Source organism: Serpula lacrymans (genome assembly GCF_000218685.1).
Source record: "Serpula lacrymans var. lacrymans S7.9 unplaced genomic scaffold SERLAscaffold_2, whole genome shotgun sequence".
Lineage (NCBI taxonomy): Eukaryota > Fungi > Basidiomycota > Agaricomycetes > Boletales > Serpulaceae > Serpula > Serpula lacrymans.
This window is the reverse complement of record NW_006763291.1, coordinates 3,044,067-3,064,128: the sequence shown is the minus strand read 5'-3', so window position 1 is coordinate 3,064,128 and position 20,062 is coordinate 3,044,067. Positions and strand designations below refer to the sequence as shown.

Below are 20,062 nucleotides of genomic sequence, written 5' to 3'. Positions count from 1 at the left end.
AGGCAGGTGTGACACATTCGTAACTGACGCGCATGGTGACGTGACGACCTCACTTTTATCACATGTCAGACTGGTAGTATTTGAACATCCTCTCTCAGTGCGTTTTCGAACCTGCCTCCTCTTTCTTCCAAACACCCACCATCGTCCAAATGGCAACAGAAACTCAGACTCAGAGGGCCCCAGAGGTCACTATATTCACTCGTGTTTTATCGATCCCTCTTGTTTCTTCCTCTTTATCGACTTTGGATTCAACCCTGTGCGGCAATGTCTTCACTCGCTCGCCTTACACGACAGCGCAGGCTTTGACCCACTCTGCATACTCCTACACAGAGCCAATCCAGATTCGCCTCGCACCTTTCATCATTCGCGCTGATGGTTATGCCAACAAGGGTCTCGATGCTGTAGAGTCGAGATACCCTTACCCCTTCAAGGCGAAGCCTGAGGAAATGGTCAACTACGTCAAGGAGCGGCGAGAGAGCGCGATGAGTGCAGCCAACAAAACAATAGACGAGCGGGTAAAATCGCCAGCTTATGGCGTCGCACAGGGCATTGACCAGGTATGTGATATTAGAGTACGTCACGCATGACCTCATCTCACACTCTCGCCGTCATCGCCACTTAGAGATTCGCACCGATCATAGACTACTTCCAAGTTGCCGTTAACAAGATAGGCAACGAGTCTGGTGCTTCTTCGCCTGGCTCAGACTCGCAATATCAATATCAACGCGCATATGCTCTTTCAAAACACCTGAAAGACAACCTATATGTTTTTTCACAAGAACATCTCAAACAGCTCCAGTCGCAGAGTGTATTAGTGTGCGTTATCAGTTGTTTCAGTTTTTATCAATATTGATCCATTTCGATGTACCAGTCAACGTGCCACTGATACTGCTCAAAACATCACTAACCTTGCGTCTTCTTCTCTTACCAATGCTCAAACACGCATACACGGACTTTCTGGTTCTATGGTGCAGGAGTTGCAAAAGCTCCAGTCCTCCACTGCTCAGCTACCGCAGCAACTACAGTCAAACTTCCCTGATTTGTCTGCAACAATCACAGATCTGCGGAATATCGTCACAGCCCCTAATGTTCCTATGAACGAGAAGGTGAACAAAGTCACAACGGAGGTTAAAGAACGTGTCCGCCCGATGTTGGATAATGTCTCCAGAAGGGTCAGTGAACTTGTCAATGTGTTGGGTCAAAAGAAGGACGAGGCCAAGAACGAAGTGAACCAGCAGACTAATGGGCATGCACCGCTCACTTGAGCACTCGGCAAGTGGCTTTTATTTTTAATATTATTTCCGCTCCAATATTGTTATGTAATTCTTTTTGTACGGGCTTGTTCATGACCCTTAGACTTATAGACTCTAGACGCTGTCCCCCTCTCCTTATCTTATCATGTTGTTTCTCTACATACGCATCTTCTCGTCCGTTCTTGTCCAATCTTCTCGTTAGTTTTTTTTTGATCCGGTACCTATGGCGCCATGTATGTTTGAATAAAAGTTTCGTGAGGTTACGAACCTGTGTATGACGCCTTTGAAATAAAATGAAGTCTCGTTGGTTTAGTGGTGCAGACTACAGTAGACTTTTTCATAGCGCATACGACTTGCGCCGGCCATTCCGATATGCAACATGAGAAGTATGCAGCACCAAATTTGTGACATAGTGTAACATTGTGACATGGCATTCATCTATGGCTCTACCTACTGCTGCCAATAGCGGTCCAGCATTGTTTGCTCTGCATTCTGCAACTCCTTCCTCCGCATCACCCCACAAAACTTGCGAAGTTGACGTGTCAGCTCCAAAGAGGTATCTGCATCACTTTGAGTGATACAAGCCATCTCGAGCTTCTCACACAACAGGATAATCTCTGAACATGGGATTAATGTAGGTAGTAATAAACCTATGTGAAACTCAGCCACTGCCCAAGAGGCTATAGAAACAACTGAGGTATTTCAATACTAAACCCCCTACTACTTATAGTCGGAGGTGCTACTCGCTACAGTATAATGACTCCTAGGAGTACAATTGTGCTCCTAGGAGAACAATGGCTGCTTCGGCAGAGACCGGGTTTATCCGGTTTTGTCATATCATACAAGGTATAATAAGGTTGCAGAAATGTTTCAAGATAGTGTATGCATCTTTATGGCTTGCATATATGCTTATCTGATGGATATTCTACCCTCAAGGGCGTGATATGTGGGTTGAAGTGAAGTTTAGTATCACTACTGTTATAAAAGCCTTAAATACACCTTAATTCAGCACTGAGGTCTATGCATTTGCCTGATTAACATATATGCGAGCCATAACGATGCATACACTATGTTGAAACATTTCTGCAACCTTATTATACCTTGTATGATATTATATCATGCACTATTCTATGTTTTATTCCGCTTTTTTATGTTTTTTCTTATTTTTATCATTGTTTTGGTGTTTCTGACATGGTGCATAGCAAAAGAGCACCAGTTTTCTCTACAAAAAATCATTTATAAGGTCTGGATAATGTCCAGAGCCTAATTATGAGCTGTGATAACCTGTCCAACCCTCCCAAAACCCTCTTTCCTCTTTTATTTCCTTTTTTGGGCGATGTTTTTTGAATTATGATGGTATTCTGCTACATAAACACACTATCTGTCAGGTGGAGCAATATTAATATACACTGCTAAGTATGCTATAGGTGTTTAAAGTGATATCTACAAGCTAAGATTCCCAGAAATAGCGAAAAAACAAACATATGGAGCCAGCTGCTTCCAAAAGCGGTAATGTTTTGTGGAGGTAGTGCTCTGGATATCCATATATGGATGATTGACCCGGACACAGTAGTGGCTGGAGGGTTCTCACGAGGTTTCACAGAAGGATTCCTACAGGTTGCCTGAGGGTCTGACAGAGGTTTGACAGAGCATTTCACGAGCACATAAAGAGTATGCATTATATGGAAATAATGCTGTAAGTATTGCCCTAGAAGGCCCCTGGAACAAAGAAATATTTTACAAACTCCAGAGGGCACCACAGGAGGGTTTGCAGAGGGTTGTTCAAGTACCGCTGTATTTAGAAATACTATATATATACTTGGCTGGGAAACCTCGGCAGCGAGGGGATAATTAAGGTCCTAAACCCATCGACAAAGAATAGGTCTTTGAGGCCCTTACGTAACGGATTAAGTCCCTGCCTGAGGTGGGATACATTCTGAACCTCGAAACAGTGGACGGGGAGGAGCCTGAGACCTACCACGTGCGCTGACTGCACTCCAGCCAAGACCATTCAAGCTTTAAAAGCTTTAACTACGAACGCTCGACCTTCGATGACTATGCCTTTGAGCATGGACTCTGAATCCGACTCGAACTCTGATTGTAAGCATCGGCGGTATAACTGTTCGTGTTAAAAACATGGTGTATACTAGAGAAGCTATATTAAATATTATCGTACTGCTAGACAGTGGGGTATAATTGTTCGTGTCAAAAACATGGTATATACTAGAGAAGCTATATTATATATTATCGCACTGCTAGACAGTAAAGATTAAATAAATATGCCAAAAGTCTCCATCCTTCAACTGCGTGCTTGCCATAAATATACTAGTACTGGGCGGCGAAGCTAATCATAAAGGAGCAGCAGCATGATCCTCACATTCGTGACGATTCGTAAAGACATAACGGTGTTTAGTCGTGATCGAACCGACGATAGTACGGCCTAGATGGCTTCCTCGTTTGCGGCAAAGGAGGGGCGGTCCCATAAATATTGCTACTGGTGGGGTATGACTGTGTCTGGCTCGTTTGACTATATCTATAGAACCATTATCAGAGGCATGGATCTCAGCACATATGCGAGATTGTACTCACCCCTGACCTAATGATGGGTTTCTGTACGGCTGGGGTGCATGCTGGATAGGATAACCTGAAGGTGCGACTGGACGTTGATTATATCTGTGGAATCATGATCAGCGACGTGCACCTTAGGCACATTTTTGGAATTGTATTTACCTCTGGTCGGATGGTGGGTTCGAATAGTGTGCTTGCTGGGGTGTATGCTGGTAGGTAGGTTGACTGGATGGCGCGACGGGATTTTGATTGTATCCCTGGTGAGAACTGGATGATGCTGCAGGAACTTGAGGAGAGCTACAGAATCATAATTAGAGGCTGAAAAATCTTAAAATATCCCGTCGTATTTACCTCCAGGTAGGCACCGAAACTGCGTGAGTAGAACGGTGGTAAGCGGAAGAGGTTGATGCCACGGCAGGGCTTTGACTATAACTGTAAAACCATCATCAGACACGTGCATTAAGAACACTTCATGAATCGTATTTACCTCTGGGAGGACGTTTGATACGGACGAGTAGGATATTGGGGATCAGAGGACGGAGGATAGCTTAAGTCGCAACCATAATTAGATTATCATCTTGGCACTTTTGTGAAGTTGCACATACCTCTGGAAAGGTGCTGAAGACGGCTGCATGGGATATGGGCGAAGTGGGGGTGGTGGCAAGCCAGGAGGGTACCTATAGTCAATCATGATCATAGTCAGAAGCATGTCCACCTTAGACTATTTCCAGGATCGTATTTACCTCTGGTTGGGTGGTCGCGATCTCGACGGGTCTGAGTTCGATGAGGAGAAAGAGGGTAGCCTCCACGTCCTTGTGGGCTTCGGGTTCCCCACTACTTTTTTGTAAGTGTCGCTCCCACGAGGCCGAAAGCACCCAGTATCACTTGCTTCCCTGTATAGACCATACAAGAGTTGGTGAAAATTGTCTTTCAAAGAAATTTCAGTACGAACAGGTCATTACAGTCAACATCCGAGTCATCATCCGAGTCACTATCGCTGTCATCGTCTGACCCCTCTGGGTTGTAAGGCTCCACGTTGCAGATTATGATGGATTTCCCAAGTTCTCTGAAATCGTTATATAGAGCGATCAGGAGGTGCATCCTAAGGCTCCCAAGGTAAGTTGCCGCTCACCTTGCTTCAACTTCTTTGCTAACACTGACTGGCAGTCCAACGGGTCCTTGCTGCTTTGCGAGAGACATTGAGGAGTATGTAGATGAATGAAGTATGGTATGTTGATGGAATGAAGTGGTACGTTGATGGAATGAGTACTTCACCAGTAACATTATATACTCGAAAGCAAGCGCCATAATGTGCAGTGTCGAGATGAAAAGATGATGCCAGAGGTCGATCATATCAAGCTGTGAAGACGCAAACCCCGCTTTAATGATGGTAGCGAAGGTTTAAACAGTGCGTCGGACTATTTTTGGGCTCTGATAGCTGCTGACCGGTCAGCAGACTATGTATAGGACCTGTGAAATGATAATGATGGTACACTCTCATTTCCACATCTAAAAAACAGGAATGCACTGGCTACAACCGATTTAACTCGAGTAAAGCATGTCGTCCTTTTCGTCCTTAACAGTAACCTCATCCCCTATAGAAAAAGTCAGCCACAACCGAAAACCGCGATGAACAAGAATAAGCGCACTACTTGGTTGAACAATTTTAGCGTGGGGACCTTGAGGAATTGCGTATATTTTGGTCCATCAGGCAAAGAGTCTTTGGTGATGATCGGACTCAGCTGTGTTTAATAATGTGTATAGGTTGTTTGCGGGTGATGGAGGCCACTGGTAGTATGATCATTGTTGGATCGAGAAAGCGGCATATGCTGTCTAAACCATCTTTACATAGCAGTTGAGCATCCGCCGGTATAAAGTTGCTTGATTGTCGCTCTGCCGCTGCATATAACACAAGGCACCTGTACATCTCATCGTGAGATCATGATAGCTTCTCGTGGATACCATCGAGTTGCATGATTTTTGAGTGTGTGCGTGGTTAATGGATACTTTCCAGAAGATCCGCCCATCCATCCTCAGACACTACACTGCATGGGAAGATCTCTGCGTGTGTGCACTTGGGACTCGGAAGATCGCGATCTGGGCGCTGAAGCGTCTAGATTCAAGTTAAGAAGCACAAGTACTACATCAGGAGCTGTGTGTGCTGTAAATCATATGCATAACGTACTGGTACTTTGTGCCTTTGCATGGCTGAAGCATCGTCGGTTGCCTTATGTGTAACTCCATAGAAACTTGAGAAGAAAAACGAGGGAAAAACGAGCAGATCGCAACACTGTTAGTAAGGATCCGAGTAGAAATGACGCTACTGTCCATTATCGGAAGAAGGTTGCATTGTTGCAGGTAATTTCATCACAGAGATCGTCAGATTGTTGACCGGATGCCCGTGTGATTTGTTTAAATATAAGATCGCGCGCTAATACACACAGCAGAGTCTAAGCGCTGACGTTTCAGCACTATGCACGATATACCCTTGTATGATTTCCTGTAACACACGTGCAACACTGTATCAACAGAAACTACAAACAAGTGACTGAATGTGTGTACACCTTGTGATAATATGTTTGAAAAAAGGTGCCTAGCCCTGACTACCACAATCATGATCCAGTCGTCCATTTTTAAACAGCTCCGTCACAGTGATCACTGTGGGCCCATTCGATCTTCGAGCTTGCGCAAATCGCGACGATTTAGAGACATTGAGCCCATAGAACAAACTTGGAGTTCGAAGGAGCGGCGATCATAAAGAAAGTTAGCCTGTACTATGAGCCTGTGCTGCTCAGGCTTGTTTTGATGACATCCAGCCCTGGGAGCATAGCGACATCGAGACATTGAGCTGTCCATTCTAATCAATGATTCAAAGACTGTGCACTCTACTTTCTCATCCAAGCACTCGGGTCGCACATGGGAATATTGATTCAGCGGCTCGTCAATTCAGAAAGCCGCGGCCGGCATTTATCTAAGCTTTGCTGACTAATGTAGTTTCACGTGCTAGAGGGCGCTCGGCATCACCATCTGAAAGATCTGAACAGCAATGCACATAGCACAAGCATCTCAAAAAATTATCCGTCATCACTGAAGTCCATTCTCCCCCTTCCATTTCCTCAACGCCGAATCCACAATCTCAGTCATCCTAATGACCGCTTCTTCTTCAAGTGTCCGGCCGATGAGCTGAAGCCCAACAGGAACACCAGGGAACAGATCAGGATGATCTTTAGGTAGGATTATCAGCATATATATAGCTCGTAAATCGTCAAAATAGCATAGAGTTAAAAACTTACATAGTTTATAAAACGCCTCGTCTTCGTGATTATGGAACTCGTGTGGAGGCAGCGGCACGTCTAGCTTGGGGTCAACAAAAGTCACCGGGAAACCAGAACACGCGTAATCCATCGAATTTCCAAGAGTGGTGTAAAAGGAGTCACTGCGTGGGTACAAACGCGATATCAGCACATTGTCATGAGAACAGGAACGATGTAGGTGTCAGCGTTTGAGCAAGTCGATCACGCACTAGTTAAGCCCGTGTGGCACTGCAGTATACGCTACTGCAGGGGATATGATTGCGTCGACAGGTCTTCCTGTCCCTGTAATACTCTTCGTGGAATTCCAATGATCTAGGTACGCTTTGCGCAAGGCACGCTTCTCGTTGTGAAGTTGCCAGAGCTGGGATCAATATGAATGGTGCGGGAGCACAGGGGAAATATAATGCTCAGTCATCGGACGTTGCTTTGCGGAATGACTAGCTCACCTCATAGGCCGTTCTAGATCTCGGCGGACCGACTAGTGTCTTCACGAGAGAAACCTCCAGCTCCATGCTATGAGCAGCCTCACCAGGTATTGGGTGGGCGCCCGCCTCAGGGCTCATCGATGTGATCAGGGGCTCTCCCGAAAGCGCACAATCACGCTTGTAATCTTCTCCGCCATCCGCCACCAAAATTGTTTGCTGAAGGGGATTAATGAGATGGAAAGCGAGGAGGAGAGATGCACTTACAGCATTTTTATATATGTCAATATGGTTGAGTGGTTTCCAGTCGATTACTTAAAAAATATGCAGACAGTTGTCATACCGCAAACATTCGTTTGGCAAAACAGTTGCATACCTTTGTGTCCAGCCCGCTCCAACGCCTGTTTCACATACTTCATCGCTCTAACAAGCGGGGGGTGCGGCCTAACGACCTCATTATCCCATATGACCCCAAATACCATCCCCTTTCCTCCCCCGTGTTCCACCAGCTTATACTCATCCTCGCACCACCTCTTCCTCACGACCAAGGGATCTTTCTCCCATGGCCGCGCGTCAATCAGTGATCGCGTGAGCAATTTGAGTGAAGAGAGGGACGTCGACATTGGTCCCAGGACCGAAGAAATGGATTCTTGCCCAGTCAACGCATTGGATGCTCCATAGTATGGCAAGCGTTCGTATGATGGGCGTAGAGTATAGAGGCCACAAAACGCAGAAGGGATCCGAAGGGAACTAAAGAGTGATGATAAGCCCATAGCGAAGGTGAAATATGAACTAATAGGGACGCACCCATCAATATCTGTACCTATACCTAAAGGACTCCCCTTCATGGCCAGGAGTGCACCTTCTCCACCAGAGGATCCGCCTGGAGTTAATCCGCGATTGTACGGATTCGTAGTTCGGCCAAAGACATTATTATGTGTTTCGCCCCACTAGACGCGAGTAAGCAGGAGTTAGACAGAGTCAAATAAGATAGGATGAAGAAGGAACATACCATGAGTGTCTGTGGGACGTTTGTACGCACGAAAGGGACTGCGCCAAGGTCGTAAAGCATCTCGACGAGGACACAGTCTTCTTCTGCAAACTTGCCAATGTTGGACGCATATCCTGTAATAGTAATAGTTAACTGTAAGGTTGACTAGCCAATTGTACAGTACTTGGATGTTACCCATGATAGTTTCGAGGCCTTTCATGGTGAATTGATCTTTGAGAGACATGGGAAGGCCATGAAGAGGACCTATAGGTTTGCCATTCTGTGCTAGATACTCGTCGAGTTCCTTAGCGCGCGCTAGAGCACGATCCACGAATATTTCTGTGAGACAGTTGGTCTATGAAGCAGAAGATAAATAGACATGGTAATGTTAGCATCACGGAAGCCTACGACGCCGGTCTCGATCGATCGACATAGACTGACCACTTGATGTGCAACTATAGCACGCTTATAATACGCCGTCGTCACCTCGACGCTAGACCATTCTCCCTTTGCCAGTTTCTCAACGAGCTCAGAGACATCGCGAGCGCCGAATTCTGTTATCTCGAGTTCGCGTGGGGTGAGCAGGCCGCATGTCTGCGGGATATCGAGGACGTTGAGCTGGGTATCCGGCGCCGGTGGTGTGATCACCCAGGATGGCGGTATGGACGCTGCTTGGGCGTTTCGTTTTGCCTCGCACAGGGCGACCCAGTCGTTGTTGGGCGAGGTGGTCATGGTCGAATGCGATAAAGGTCTTGATTCACCACATGCATGATATCATGTACTCGAGATTAATCTTATCGAGATCTGCTTATTTCCTTTCCTGGAGATTATATAGTTGTCTTCAAGTTTATTGTTAGGATAAACTAAGTCACCAAGCTGAGTTATGTGCTTAATCCCATTGACATTAACCACACCCTGGTCGTGTCCTTGCTAAACCTGTACAGCAAAAATTATTGATCTTGAGTGCAAGCATAGCATGTCGACATCACTGAATCCAGTTCATCATCACGAACGATATCTCATCGGTTGTTTTGCTGATGGGCCGGGCGCACGAGACATCTACCTCCAAAGCAGCTGTATTACTGAGTAATCTATAAACATAAACACAAGAAGGGATGAACTGTCACAATGGATTGTTGAAACCCATTTTCCTTTTCAGCGACTGCATGAGTGATGTGCTTTGGTATACGATAGTGGGAGTATATTCACCTCAACGCCGAGCACTCGTCATAACACCACTCGTATCATCGAGTAGCACTCTCTGCAGCGTTCAGAGCAACCTCAAAACTTCTCAGGAGCACGCCTCTCTCCTCCATCCCAACGCTAATCCTCACCAGCCCCTCGTCCACTCCATACTCCGAGGCCCATTGCAACTCAGTAAAGTGCGCAAGGACCGTATAGGGACACGCAAGTGTAAAGTTCGTCCCAAGGCTCGGCCCCTTATAGCACGGAAGGGCATCAAAGAACGCACGAGACGCGACGTCGGAGGTAAAGTCCAACGAAAACAATCCACCAAAGCCTCCTCCCTTCTCATCTGGCCGGCCTGAAGAGTCTTTAATCCGACATAACTCGTAGTTCTCTCGAGCGATCCATTTCGGATAATAGACCTCGTTGATGGCTGGTGAGTTCGCATACCCTCCTGCCACTGAGCGTGATCTCAGGAAATCGCATACAGCTTCCGTGTTAGAATCTATGATTCGAACGCGTCGCTTAAAGTCGCGCGAGTTCCGTTCCATGAATACTGCGTCCTCGATGAAGAAGAGGTCTTCATAAGAGCTGGCTGCCTGACGTTTCAGCGCAGAATAATGTCGACCAGCGGGGTTGAGAACAAGGCTGGTAATAGAATCGTGAGCTGTGGATCATAATCTGCTGTGATACAACATACCTTCCGCCCATCACATTCGCATCTCCACTGAAAATCTTACTCAGGCTGCTGACCACGATATCGACAAAAGGCAAAACCTCCACATTCACAAAGTTGCCTATCGTCTCATCGACCACGAGCAAAAAGTCATACTTGTCCGCCAGAGCGCGAAGTCTGGGAAGGTTCGCGCAACGCAGGAGAGGGTTGGATGGGAATTCGGTGAAAAGCGCGGTAATGGGTGGAGTAGAAGCTGGCCTTGAGATGCGAGATTCTTCTTCCAAAATCTGTTCCAGCGTATCGATATCTTCGTCAAGTCCGCGGCCTAGGAAATGACAACCAGGACCCCATTTCTCGAGTATTTTTAGTGTATCAGTGTAAGGAAAACTTTGCGTAGCAGAAGCAAAGCAAAAAACCGTCAGCCGCGGCCTTTGGCTGATAAAATGTTGGATAAGATAGACGTACCCGAAGCAGACGCTTTTAGCTGGAGGCCGGATGTTCAAAGCCAGTTGGTGGGCGTTCCATATGGCAGCCATCCCAGTAGGAAAGAGATACACATCGTCCTCTGCGACTTCCCGCACACCTCTGCTGCTCGGCCCCACTTCAACATCTTGGGCTCCAGCGCAGAACTCTGAAGTCGATGCACCATTGTTTGGAGTATCATCGGAAACAAGTACACCTGCGATGCGTCTGCGAAGCGCCCGTTTTGCAAACTCTCCCGCGGTCACAGGGAGATTGCGTCCATATCGCTCTTCCACATACGTATCCTGATCTTTTGTCAAGCTCTCTGAGAAATCTGTATGAGGGGGTGGCGGTGACGTGCTTGCGGGAGAGACTTGCGGTATCTTTGGCGAGCTTTTGACGGAGTAATGTTTATTCAGGGCCTTGAATGGGGAACGGGAGTGTACAGGCGACGTGGGAGACCGAGGAGATTTGGGGGGTTCAACAGCCTCCGGGATGAGAGAAAGACAGTGTTCTGCGAGTCGACTCGACACAGTGAGACCACTGTGCTGCCAAAACTGCTTAGCTAAGGGGAAAGCATCCGCAGGAAAGAGGACGATGTGCAGCTCGACACAGTGCTGGGATAGTGATCTCGTGTTTGACTCGGTGGTGGATGCGCCTGAGGTGTCTTCTGGACAGAGGAGATACTGCACAAGTCGGACGGGCACTGCGGCTCCTAATCGTGAGGATCTGTCAATGATATAGGCACGGCAGTGGTCTGCAACTTTCTTGGAGGGGCAGAGAAGACACAGTTCGCCTTTGACACCAAATTTCTGTTCACATATACGCGCAAGCTGGGGAAAGAATGTTCAGTGCAGGAATAAGCGACGACGCTGGGTACTGAGCATGGTGGGACGTACTTTTTGTATGCTCAGGTGTATGAAGAACCTAGGGTACCCCGAGACCATCACATCAATCACTCGTTTATCACCGGCCTCATACTCGACATTATCTCGCCATGTTGGCAACGAAACAGAGATGGCGTGAGGAGTGAAAGGTGGAACAGCTAAACCGAGGGTATCATTGTTGTTCACGGCGGTAAGAGTTGCAACTGGGCTCATCGTGTGCACTGACAGAGTTGAGAAGAATGAAAAACGGAATTACTAAGGTCATTTCGAACAGTTTTATCGTGACTCGATCATGAAATCCACGTTAGGTCGGACCAGCTTTACTTTTTCTTTTCGAATCGGCCGAAAGGAAGTAGCTTGCTCCAATGCCGTAACTCCTGTCACTGCTAGGGTTTTGACCCGATGTGAAGATGTCATCAACCGTGCCATGTATTTCACCCTACAGAATCCGAGGCAAACTATAACTACAACAGTCCATGCAATAATTGTACAGTACGTTTGGGGTTAGCAGAAACCACAAAGAATATCAACTCGAGGATAAACTCTACTCCCGCTTTGGAACCCTCTCTGCCCACTGGAACGAATCTAAACTCGAAATAGAGTTTCGATGACTATCTCCTGGAATACCGGTTGGCTTGATCCTCGGGCTTGCACTCAGTCGCAGGCTGGTACGGCTACTTGATCTCGACCTGGCTAGGTCGTGTGCAGATAGAGAGGAATGAGATGACGAGGAAGATGCACGTCTGCGCTGGCGATGTGTTGGGTCAACGTCTGGGACATTAGCTATGCGAGCAAAAAGGGATAGGACTAAGGAAGGTGCAATCAGTAAATGATGCGTGGGTGGCCAAGCAGCACGTACCGTCAACGATAGAAACTATACCACAAGGGCTACCTGAGCTCCCTGATACCGATGATGGCGAAGGAGGACGGTCATTTGTAATAAAAAGCCGATGGGCATTTGCTAAAATTTGAACAATGGAATGAAGGTCGTGGAACTAGAATGCCTGAAGAACGTACTAGCGAGGAGCTTCTGGGTTGTATACGAGAGTGTGCTGGAAGGCATCACCATATATACTACAGATAAAGAGATAAGCCAATGAAACGCAGGATGCGGCGAGTACATACCTGGATATTTGTCTACACCGTCCATCGATCCATCTGGCTCCTACATCTGGCTGCGTCAGTATATTTGGGCTCATGCTTGCTAAACTCACCTTTATTTGGGTTATAAACTGATGCAGTGGCGTTGAGAGTATGTGATTGCTCTGAGAGGGTACGACGATCTATTGAAATAAGGTTTACTGCCTATTACAGCATAGTGGCACCAACACGTACCTTTCCTATATCTGTCACGCTGACAGCACTCAAGAGCGTCCCTAACCCCTCGTCAATGACAGCAACGCTACTTACACCCTGCTCGCTCATGAGTTTCATAGCATCGAGCAGATAGGCAGTGGATATCGTGGCAACCACAGAAGCATACATATTTAAGGATGGTAAGGACAAGGAAGAGAGAGGATTGGATAAGTATCTCTGGAAGGAAGGGGTTTGATTGGCGTAGGCGGAAAACCAGGAGAGCAGACGGCGATCAGAGACTGTTCCGAGATAGCCTGCAGAAGGTGCAGGGCACTGGATTAGTACTAAAAGCCATATATTTGTTAGTTTTTACACGTCGTACAGTGAAAATATAGCGTACCCCTGTGAGTACCACGAGAAAATACACCGAGTAGTGCGATAAGATCGGCGTTATAAGGCAAAGTTTCTAAGAAATTCTTCTCGGATAAGTCTTGGAAATGAACAAGTTAAGCCAGCGCAGTAATAAAAGCGCGCTACTCTACTCACTGCTGACGAGCTGGACGGCTACCTGTCCTGCCTTGGCTGCTGCAACGATTTGGTCGACGCGAGGGTTTGCTCGCAATTCCTCTGGAGATATAGTGTGTCTTGTTGCAGCCAGCGTTAAGAATGCGTTAACGTCTGAATACTGTATTGTTCGTTGTATAAGTGATGCTGTAGCCAGTGTCAGTGTAGCTGTTACATACGTCGAATAGACCCATATATGGAGAGTTTGATGGACTCGTTGAAGGGGTCCTTACGGCGAGACAATATATGTCTTCCGTTAACAAAGTCTGTGGTCCATCAGAGGTTAAGCAACTGAAAGCGCCACAACGCTGGTATTGCACTCACGTCACAAGCGTCTTCCACACTGGTCTCGGCATCTACAGCAACGATTCGGGAGTCGATTAAGTCTTGAAAAAAAGAACAGTCAATGGTGGTGCATAGCGCTCGTCAGACGACATGCCTCTTGCGTATACGTGTTTCCAGGCAGATATCCAGTCCTCGGACTCCACTCCAATAATGGGCGAGAGAGTTGGTGAAGAATCAGTCTTGACGATAGAGAACGACGTCCTCCTTGAGTGGGACATTGTGGTTCAGAGAAAGAAAGGGACGCGTCTGTGGGGGGGGGATAAGGAGAGCTGGGTGTTGCGGGCTAAAAGCGAAGGGGAACGCATGACGCCGGGGTCGATAGCAGACGGAAATTGTCTATTACGTTCACCCGCAAAGAAGCTGGCTAACCATCCGTAATTACGTACACTTTCCTTTTTCGGCGACGTTCAACCTCAGCTGCGCTCCACTGCAACCTTTCTCAGTCTGCCAATAAGCCATCGGTGAGTGCACATGTCCAGCCATACACGTCAACTGTCCGCCCAACAATTACTAACATTGCCTCGTTCCAGCTCACGAGTACAGCCCTCATTCCATCAGAACACATTCCATTAACCCCAAGCGTAACCCCAGAACTCTTCATGGCTCTAAAAGCATTAGACGTACCCCCTTATCGAATACAGCCGCTCATTGCAGCTATTAATGAGAGCTCATCAACACCAACATTGCTTACCTCGGCGCAGGCTTTAGGTAAGTCACACATCATTCTTCTTCCTCCCATTTCCCGGAGTTTGGGTGTTCATACCCTTGCATTCTCTGACTCATGAGCATCGTGCTGTTCTCTTATCACAGGACTAGAAGTCTATGTTGGGTGCTCAAATGGCGATTTGCTGCGCTATGCCCTACAGGCCGAAGATCCGACCAAAGTCAGTCCTTTATCTTTACTCTTCACTGCTCCTCATTTGACTAATAGACAGCCAGAATCATACACCCTGCTGTCTCGCCAAACCCTCCCAAATGATAAACCCATAGAAGAGATAGTACTTGTCCCATGTATATCTCGTGCCCTCGTTTTGTCTGGCAAGTCACACATTTTCGGCCAGTCTAGACCTTTTGCCCTGATGCTTAACAAGCAGACCATCAAATTCATTTTTACACAATTCCATCACTCGATCCCGTGTCACCTTCAATCAAGCCCATTCGAAACGTGGTCACTTTCACAGTTGATCATTTGCATTTGCAGCGACCTGCTCCCTCGTTCTCAGATCCGCCCGCAAAGGTCGATCCTATTGAGTTTTGTGTCATTAAACGGAATAACATTGCGTTATACAGCCTTCGCGAACGGCTCTTTTTTCAGAAGGTGAGGGAGAACTATGCTGTTATGACTGCATGGTGTTCTTATAATATGTGTACTTGTAGGAGATACCCCTCCCTCAGGGGGCTACCCTCGCTAGACGTATAGGGCGCTATGTGTGTGTCGCAGACAAAGAGTTTTACAACATCATCGACCTTGAAGATGCATCATTATTCCCTTTGCTTCCCCTTTCGCAAGCCTTCGAAAATACCCAGCCCGTCAAGCCTTTTATCACTGTGATTGACAGCTTCGAATTTCTAGCTCTATCATTCACAGAAACCGGGACACTTGGAGTTTTCGTGAATAGCAATGGAGAACCTGTACGAGGCACTTTGCAGTGGCCAAGTCACCCAGAGGCGATCTGTAAGTCAATTTGAAGTCATCTGCAGTGTGTTACTCAACGCCCACGAATAGGTCTGGATTATCCATATATCGCCACTCTTCTCGTCAATGGTACTATTGAGATCCATAGTGTAGAAACGCAGGAACTAGTTCAGGTCGTCCCTGCACCATCGTCTTCGCCATCGCTCTCACCTTCTGTAGAGGGTTCCCTTGCCCAAAGGCTCAGCTTGGTGGCGTGTCTTAATGGGTACATGGTGCCCTCGCCACAGCGTAGCAACAAGATGCGCTTGAAAAGAGTATCGCTTGTTCGCAAACCCCTCCCTACACTGCCGCACGACGAACCAGAGTCTATCGAAGAGAAGAGGGAGGTGGATGACGATGAAATTGCTGATGAAAAGATTTAGATATTTTTGTTTCGTGTTTGTGAAGATCAGAGGTTGTGCACGAATTTTGTAATCAGTAAGCAGTAATGAGAAGTGCTTGACTCGGAGTGGCATAACTTGCACGTGTCTCAACTGTGGCCAATAAGAAATCAATCCACGTGATGTGCGACGCGCTTCCACGCTTTGTCTCTGTTTGGTCTCTCGCGTCTGTTTCGCCCTTTGTTTCATTTGAATTTTCTAACCGCGAAACATAGCTCGCTAACGTCCTACGACGTCCCAGCCTATTCTCTATCTCTCCTTCTACCATGGCCTCCGCTCACGAAAGCGACATCGCAGACGGGGCATCTGCCAGCACATCCTCGTCGAGCTCATCATTCACAGCATTCATTTCCGCGGATGATTTTGGTGTGGATGTTCCACCAAGGTGTCCGACGCGCCTTGGTTTCAGATTAGATCAGGTCCCGGAAGAGAGCTCATTAGAGCTTGAGCAGGACTCAGACTGCGAAGAAGCAGAGGCGGCGTCTCGCAAAAACAAAACGCGTCGTTTCTTCCTCGAAGACGACTCAGAAACACGACATCCCACCGACGAAGAGTTTACACAGGATACAAACCCAGATAGCTCGTTCACCTGCTGGAGGTACTCGTCTGGCTTAGAGTCGGAAGATGACTCTAGCTCTGACGACTCTGACTCCGAGTCGCTCTCAGACGAAGACCAAACTTCATACCAAATCGTCTTTCCCCCTCCTCCCACCAAAAATGTACCCTGTACATCATCCGAAACTCACATTCCAGAGCCAGTCAGACCGACAGCTCAAACCGCGACTACCCCCGAAAATACTTCCTCCCTTCCTATTCCCCTCTCTCCCAGCGCGAAGCAAGCCTTGCGCCTCGCCTATCCTCACCACGGCTTCTCCCGCAGCGCTCTAATGCACCAAAAATGGTTCTGGAGTTCACGACACGACGAGTGGGTGGAGTGGCAGGCGCGTCAGGATGAATGTAAGCTGCGAGCAGGAGATGCAGAAAATTCGTGCCCAGCCCCTACATGTTCAGAGGAAGACCCCCACTCGCGCAGTCCGTCATCTGGATTAGACAGAGACGTTCCAGTCCAATCCCAAAATCGTTTTGTTCAAAACATGAACGCACCAATTTACCCGCGTATAGGCGACGTAACAGCCCTTCGAGACGCATATTCCGTCAACGTCGACCGCTGCTTCTGCCAGTTCCCTCTGTGGACCATTCACAAAATGCTATATCTTTTCGATATGCACCAAAGGGTTGCTCAGCCTGAGCACGCTCCTAAAAAACTTGAAGATACCCCATCTCAGACCCACTCTGAAGCTGAAGACACTGAATATATAGAGAACGTCGGATCTTCTCAATCGCTATCGACTTTCATTGACGACGATAAAACCCTTGTCGAAGACGAGTCTCCCTTTGGCTCGCCGAAAAAGGGCTCAGTAGCTACGAAACTTCCTGAGCCTGTGTTTGGATCTGGAACGCCAGCTGCAGGTTACTTTTGGAATGGTGCAAGGCCCTGGGAGCTTAGCTGGTATGCTCGTTGGGAGCTTTTGATCGGCCTAGTACAGCGCGACCAGGCACTGCGCCATGCGTCCATGCAAGCTGTTGTCTCTGCTAGCACGGATCTTACTGCCACCCTTGCAGAAAAATGTCAAGCAAGGCAGGACCATGATGAACACATGGAGACTCGCCCGTCGATTATCTACTTCTCTGGCGAGAACGGCGAAGATGATGATGACGAAGAAGACTATGGGACTGTCGTGACCAATCCACTTTTCGCGAAGCCTTTTGAGCATGGTTACGAGTGTGCTGGTGAAGTTTTATCTGGTAATGGCAGTGGAACTGGAGTAGAGGTTGTATCGAGGATGCTTTGTGTTTGATGTTTTACAAAGGGACATGCATATAAGGATTATATTAGTTTGTCAATCACCCCTCATTATCTTCATACCGTCTATCGCACATACACATGGGATTGTATCTACATTTATTAGCTATTAGTTGTAGCGTTAGAATTACTCGGTTTGTTGTTCACGGAAATTCTTATCGCGGTGCTATGGACACACGAAAATGACCTTAGAGAATACACATCAATCCTACATTGACCAAACACAATAAAAATTGCCATATGATCTACCAGTCAAGCCTTCTGCGTTGTCCTCATCACATTCCCAGAAACTGCTGCCACTCTCATCTGATGAGCGACTGTAATACTTACTTCAAGATCACTAGCGAACCTAATAATCCGAAGTCTATGAGTACATGTGTTTAAGACCATAAGAGTGAAGTTCCTTACGCCCACACACTAGCTGAGTTCCTCTGGAACTGTCGTCCTACAAGGACGGCATCTGCCTGCCCTTGATCCAATATGCCCTGGGCAATATGACCGTCCGTGACGCCTCCAACCGCTCCAACGACCAGTTTATCGCCCACAGACTGCTTGACTGCATGCGCAAATGGCGCTTGAAACGCTCCGATACTTTTAACATTCTGCTTTGAGTGATTTCCACCGCTGGAGACATCTAGAAAGTCTACGCCATGGTCGGCCAAAATTCCTGCAAGTTTAACCGTATCTTCTACGCGCCACGATGGCTCGTCGGGAAGTGATTCCTCAAGCCAGTCAGTTGCTGATACCCTGTGCCGCGATACATAAGTAAATGTAAAGTAAGAGACAAATTGAGAAAGGCTTGACTGACCTCAAGAAGAGCGGCATATCTTCAGGGATGACCGCACGGACAGCATCGACAACTCGAAGAGTCAGTCGGATGCGATTTTCGAATGAACCCCCGTATTCATCTGTTCATTTGTTGCATGCCGGACTCAAGAAGGTGGACAGCAGATATCCATGTGCATTATGGATCTCAATAACATCGGCACCTGTTCGTAGTGCCCGTTTCGCTGCAGCAGCGAAGGCGACAACGACGGCATCGATTCCCTCCTTAGTAAGCTCCTTCGGGATGGGGAAGTCGGAGTCAAAAGGTACCGCCGAAGGGCCATATACGTCGTTCGGCCACCCTCCTACACTCTCAGTTGCGATACGTCCAGGGCGGAGCCATGGAGCAACCGTCGTAGCTTTTCGGCCAGCGTGAGCCAATTGGATGCCCACTTTTTGGTTCTGCGAGTGCGCAAATTCGACAATCTTCCGCAGAGGCTCAATCTGGCTGTCTTTCCAGAGGCCGGAATCCTCAGGACTGATGCGACCTTCGGGTAGGACAGCGGTTGCTTCTACGATTGTTAGACCCGGTCCACGCGTGAATATCCCACCCACTAATGCAACGTTGTGAGCAAGGTGATAGTTGAGATAAGAAACATGACTCACGATGGGCTTGATGCCAGGCCGTCAAGTGCCCATCGTCTGCTGAGTACTGACACATGGGCGATAGCTGAAGGAAAACAATGCAAATAAATGGTCAGTAGGTGGATATGTCTCGAGACATCCTTCTCACTCACAAATATACGATTGTGAAATGTGGTCCCGCGGATCTTAAGAGGCTGAAATAACTTTGGGATGGGCTTCCCGTCTGGTTGAGGATCGAGTGCAGTCCCTGCAGCAGGATGTTGAGCAGGTGTAAAATACGAGATACCAGGGAAAGGTTTGTTTGCTATCTTCGTGGACATGACAGATAGTTGAGAACGTTGAGAGGGGAAGAATACAGAGAATATGGAATCATGGCGTGCCAAATCTCCGTATAAATCATGCGAACAACGTAAAGGTGTTGATAATCCATACTTTTCAGGCCATTCGAGTCACAATGACTCTACTGAGTGCGGAAAGTTTCGGCCCTTCTAAACTTGAATCAAAATGTGTATCAGAAGATTCCTGGACCCCGTCCAAAAGCAAGCCAATTGTCTGCAGTGATTTCTAGGACTTGTAAATATGTCAAATAAAACTACGCTATCAATTTTTTAATGTGACTCACATTTGTTCCTTTGACACAGCACATTGTGCCCCTTAGGAGATTTGTTCCCAACGCGTTGTTGACCCCGATTACTGATTATGTAATGCCATGTACAGCTCTTGTTGTTGCAGATGGAATTTGGAATTTG

General features: G+C 47.4%; 8 protein-coding genes across 8 annotated transcripts; 3 read left to right on the top strand and 5 right to left on the bottom strand.

Moving 5' to 3' along the window:
* Positions 1-113: 113 nt before the first annotated feature.
* On the top strand, positions 114-1,563 carry SERLADRAFT_458281 (uncharacterized protein; the record flags this gene model as incomplete). Its single annotated transcript, XM_007314095.1, has 4 exons — positions 114-151; positions 176-557; positions 623-816; positions 872-1,563. Coding segments are annotated over 4 exons (972 nt in total).
* Positions 1,564-6,192: 4,629 nt separating this feature from the next.
* Positions 6,193-6,675, bottom strand: SERLADRAFT_458279 (uncharacterized protein; the record flags this gene model as incomplete). The annotated part of the gene is made up of 3 exons (XM_007314094.1): positions 6,193-6,271; positions 6,386-6,503; positions 6,532-6,675. 2 exons carry the CDS (start codon positions 6,663-6,665, stop codon positions 6,455-6,457), a joined length of 183 nt encoding a protein of 60 aa, XP_007314156.1.
* A 230-nt stretch (positions 6,676-6,905) lies between these two features.
* On the bottom strand, positions 6,906-9,280 carry SERLADRAFT_365906 (uncharacterized protein; the record flags this gene model as incomplete). The annotated part of the gene is made up of 10 exons (XM_007314093.1): positions 6,906-7,045; positions 7,115-7,257; positions 7,345-7,496; positions 7,636-7,776; positions 7,825-7,871; positions 7,934-8,307; positions 8,365-8,507; positions 8,570-8,682; positions 8,744-8,903; positions 8,990-9,280. 10 exons carry the CDS (start codon positions 9,278-9,280, stop codon positions 6,906-6,908), a joined length of 1,704 nt encoding a protein of 567 aa, XP_007314155.1.
* A 512-nt stretch (positions 9,281-9,792) lies between these two features.
* SERLADRAFT_365904 (uncharacterized protein) lies at positions 9,793-11,971 on the bottom strand (the record flags this gene model as incomplete). Its single annotated transcript, XM_007314092.1, has 4 exons — positions 9,793-10,381; positions 10,434-10,796; positions 10,875-11,704; positions 11,771-11,971. The coding sequence occupies 4 exons, from the start codon at positions 11,969-11,971 to the stop codon at positions 9,793-9,795; spliced, it is 1,983 nt and encodes a 660-aa protein (XP_007314154.1).
* Positions 11,972-12,163: 192 nt separating this feature from the next.
* SERLADRAFT_458268 (uncharacterized protein) lies at positions 12,164-14,301 on the bottom strand (the record flags this gene model as incomplete). The annotated part of the gene is made up of 11 exons (XM_007314091.1): positions 12,164-12,565; positions 12,618-12,719; positions 12,776-12,832; positions 12,884-12,923; positions 12,973-13,041; positions 13,094-13,398; positions 13,455-13,544; positions 13,601-13,739; positions 13,798-13,884; positions 13,943-14,004; positions 14,058-14,301. The coding sequence occupies 11 exons, from the start codon at positions 14,179-14,181 to the stop codon at positions 12,303-12,305; spliced, it is 1,338 nt and encodes a 445-aa protein (XP_007314153.1).
* A 261-nt stretch (positions 14,302-14,562) lies between these two features.
* SERLADRAFT_433853 (uncharacterized protein) lies at positions 14,563-16,021 on the top strand (the record flags this gene model as incomplete). Its single annotated transcript, XM_007314090.1, has 6 exons — positions 14,563-14,671; positions 14,774-14,847; positions 14,899-14,961; positions 15,165-15,281; positions 15,341-15,638; positions 15,690-16,021. 6 exons carry the CDS (start codon positions 14,563-14,565, stop codon positions 16,019-16,021), a joined length of 993 nt encoding a protein of 330 aa, XP_007314152.1.
* Positions 16,022-16,305: 284 nt separating this feature from the next.
* On the top strand, positions 16,306-17,898 carry SERLADRAFT_433852 (uncharacterized protein; the record flags this gene model as incomplete). Its single annotated transcript, XM_007314089.1, has 1 exon — positions 16,306-17,898. One exon carries the CDS (start codon positions 16,306-16,308, stop codon positions 17,896-17,898), a length of 1,593 nt encoding a protein of 530 aa, XP_007314151.1.
* A 257-nt stretch (positions 17,899-18,155) lies between these two features.
* On the bottom strand, positions 18,156-19,633 carry SERLADRAFT_365900 (uncharacterized protein; the record flags this gene model as incomplete). Its single annotated transcript, XM_007314088.1, has 6 exons — positions 18,156-18,252; positions 18,312-18,650; positions 18,712-18,811; positions 18,836-19,282; positions 19,335-19,398; positions 19,466-19,633. 6 exons carry the CDS (start codon positions 19,631-19,633, stop codon positions 18,156-18,158), a joined length of 1,215 nt encoding a protein of 404 aa, XP_007314150.1.
* Positions 19,634-20,062: the final 429 nt, after the last annotated feature.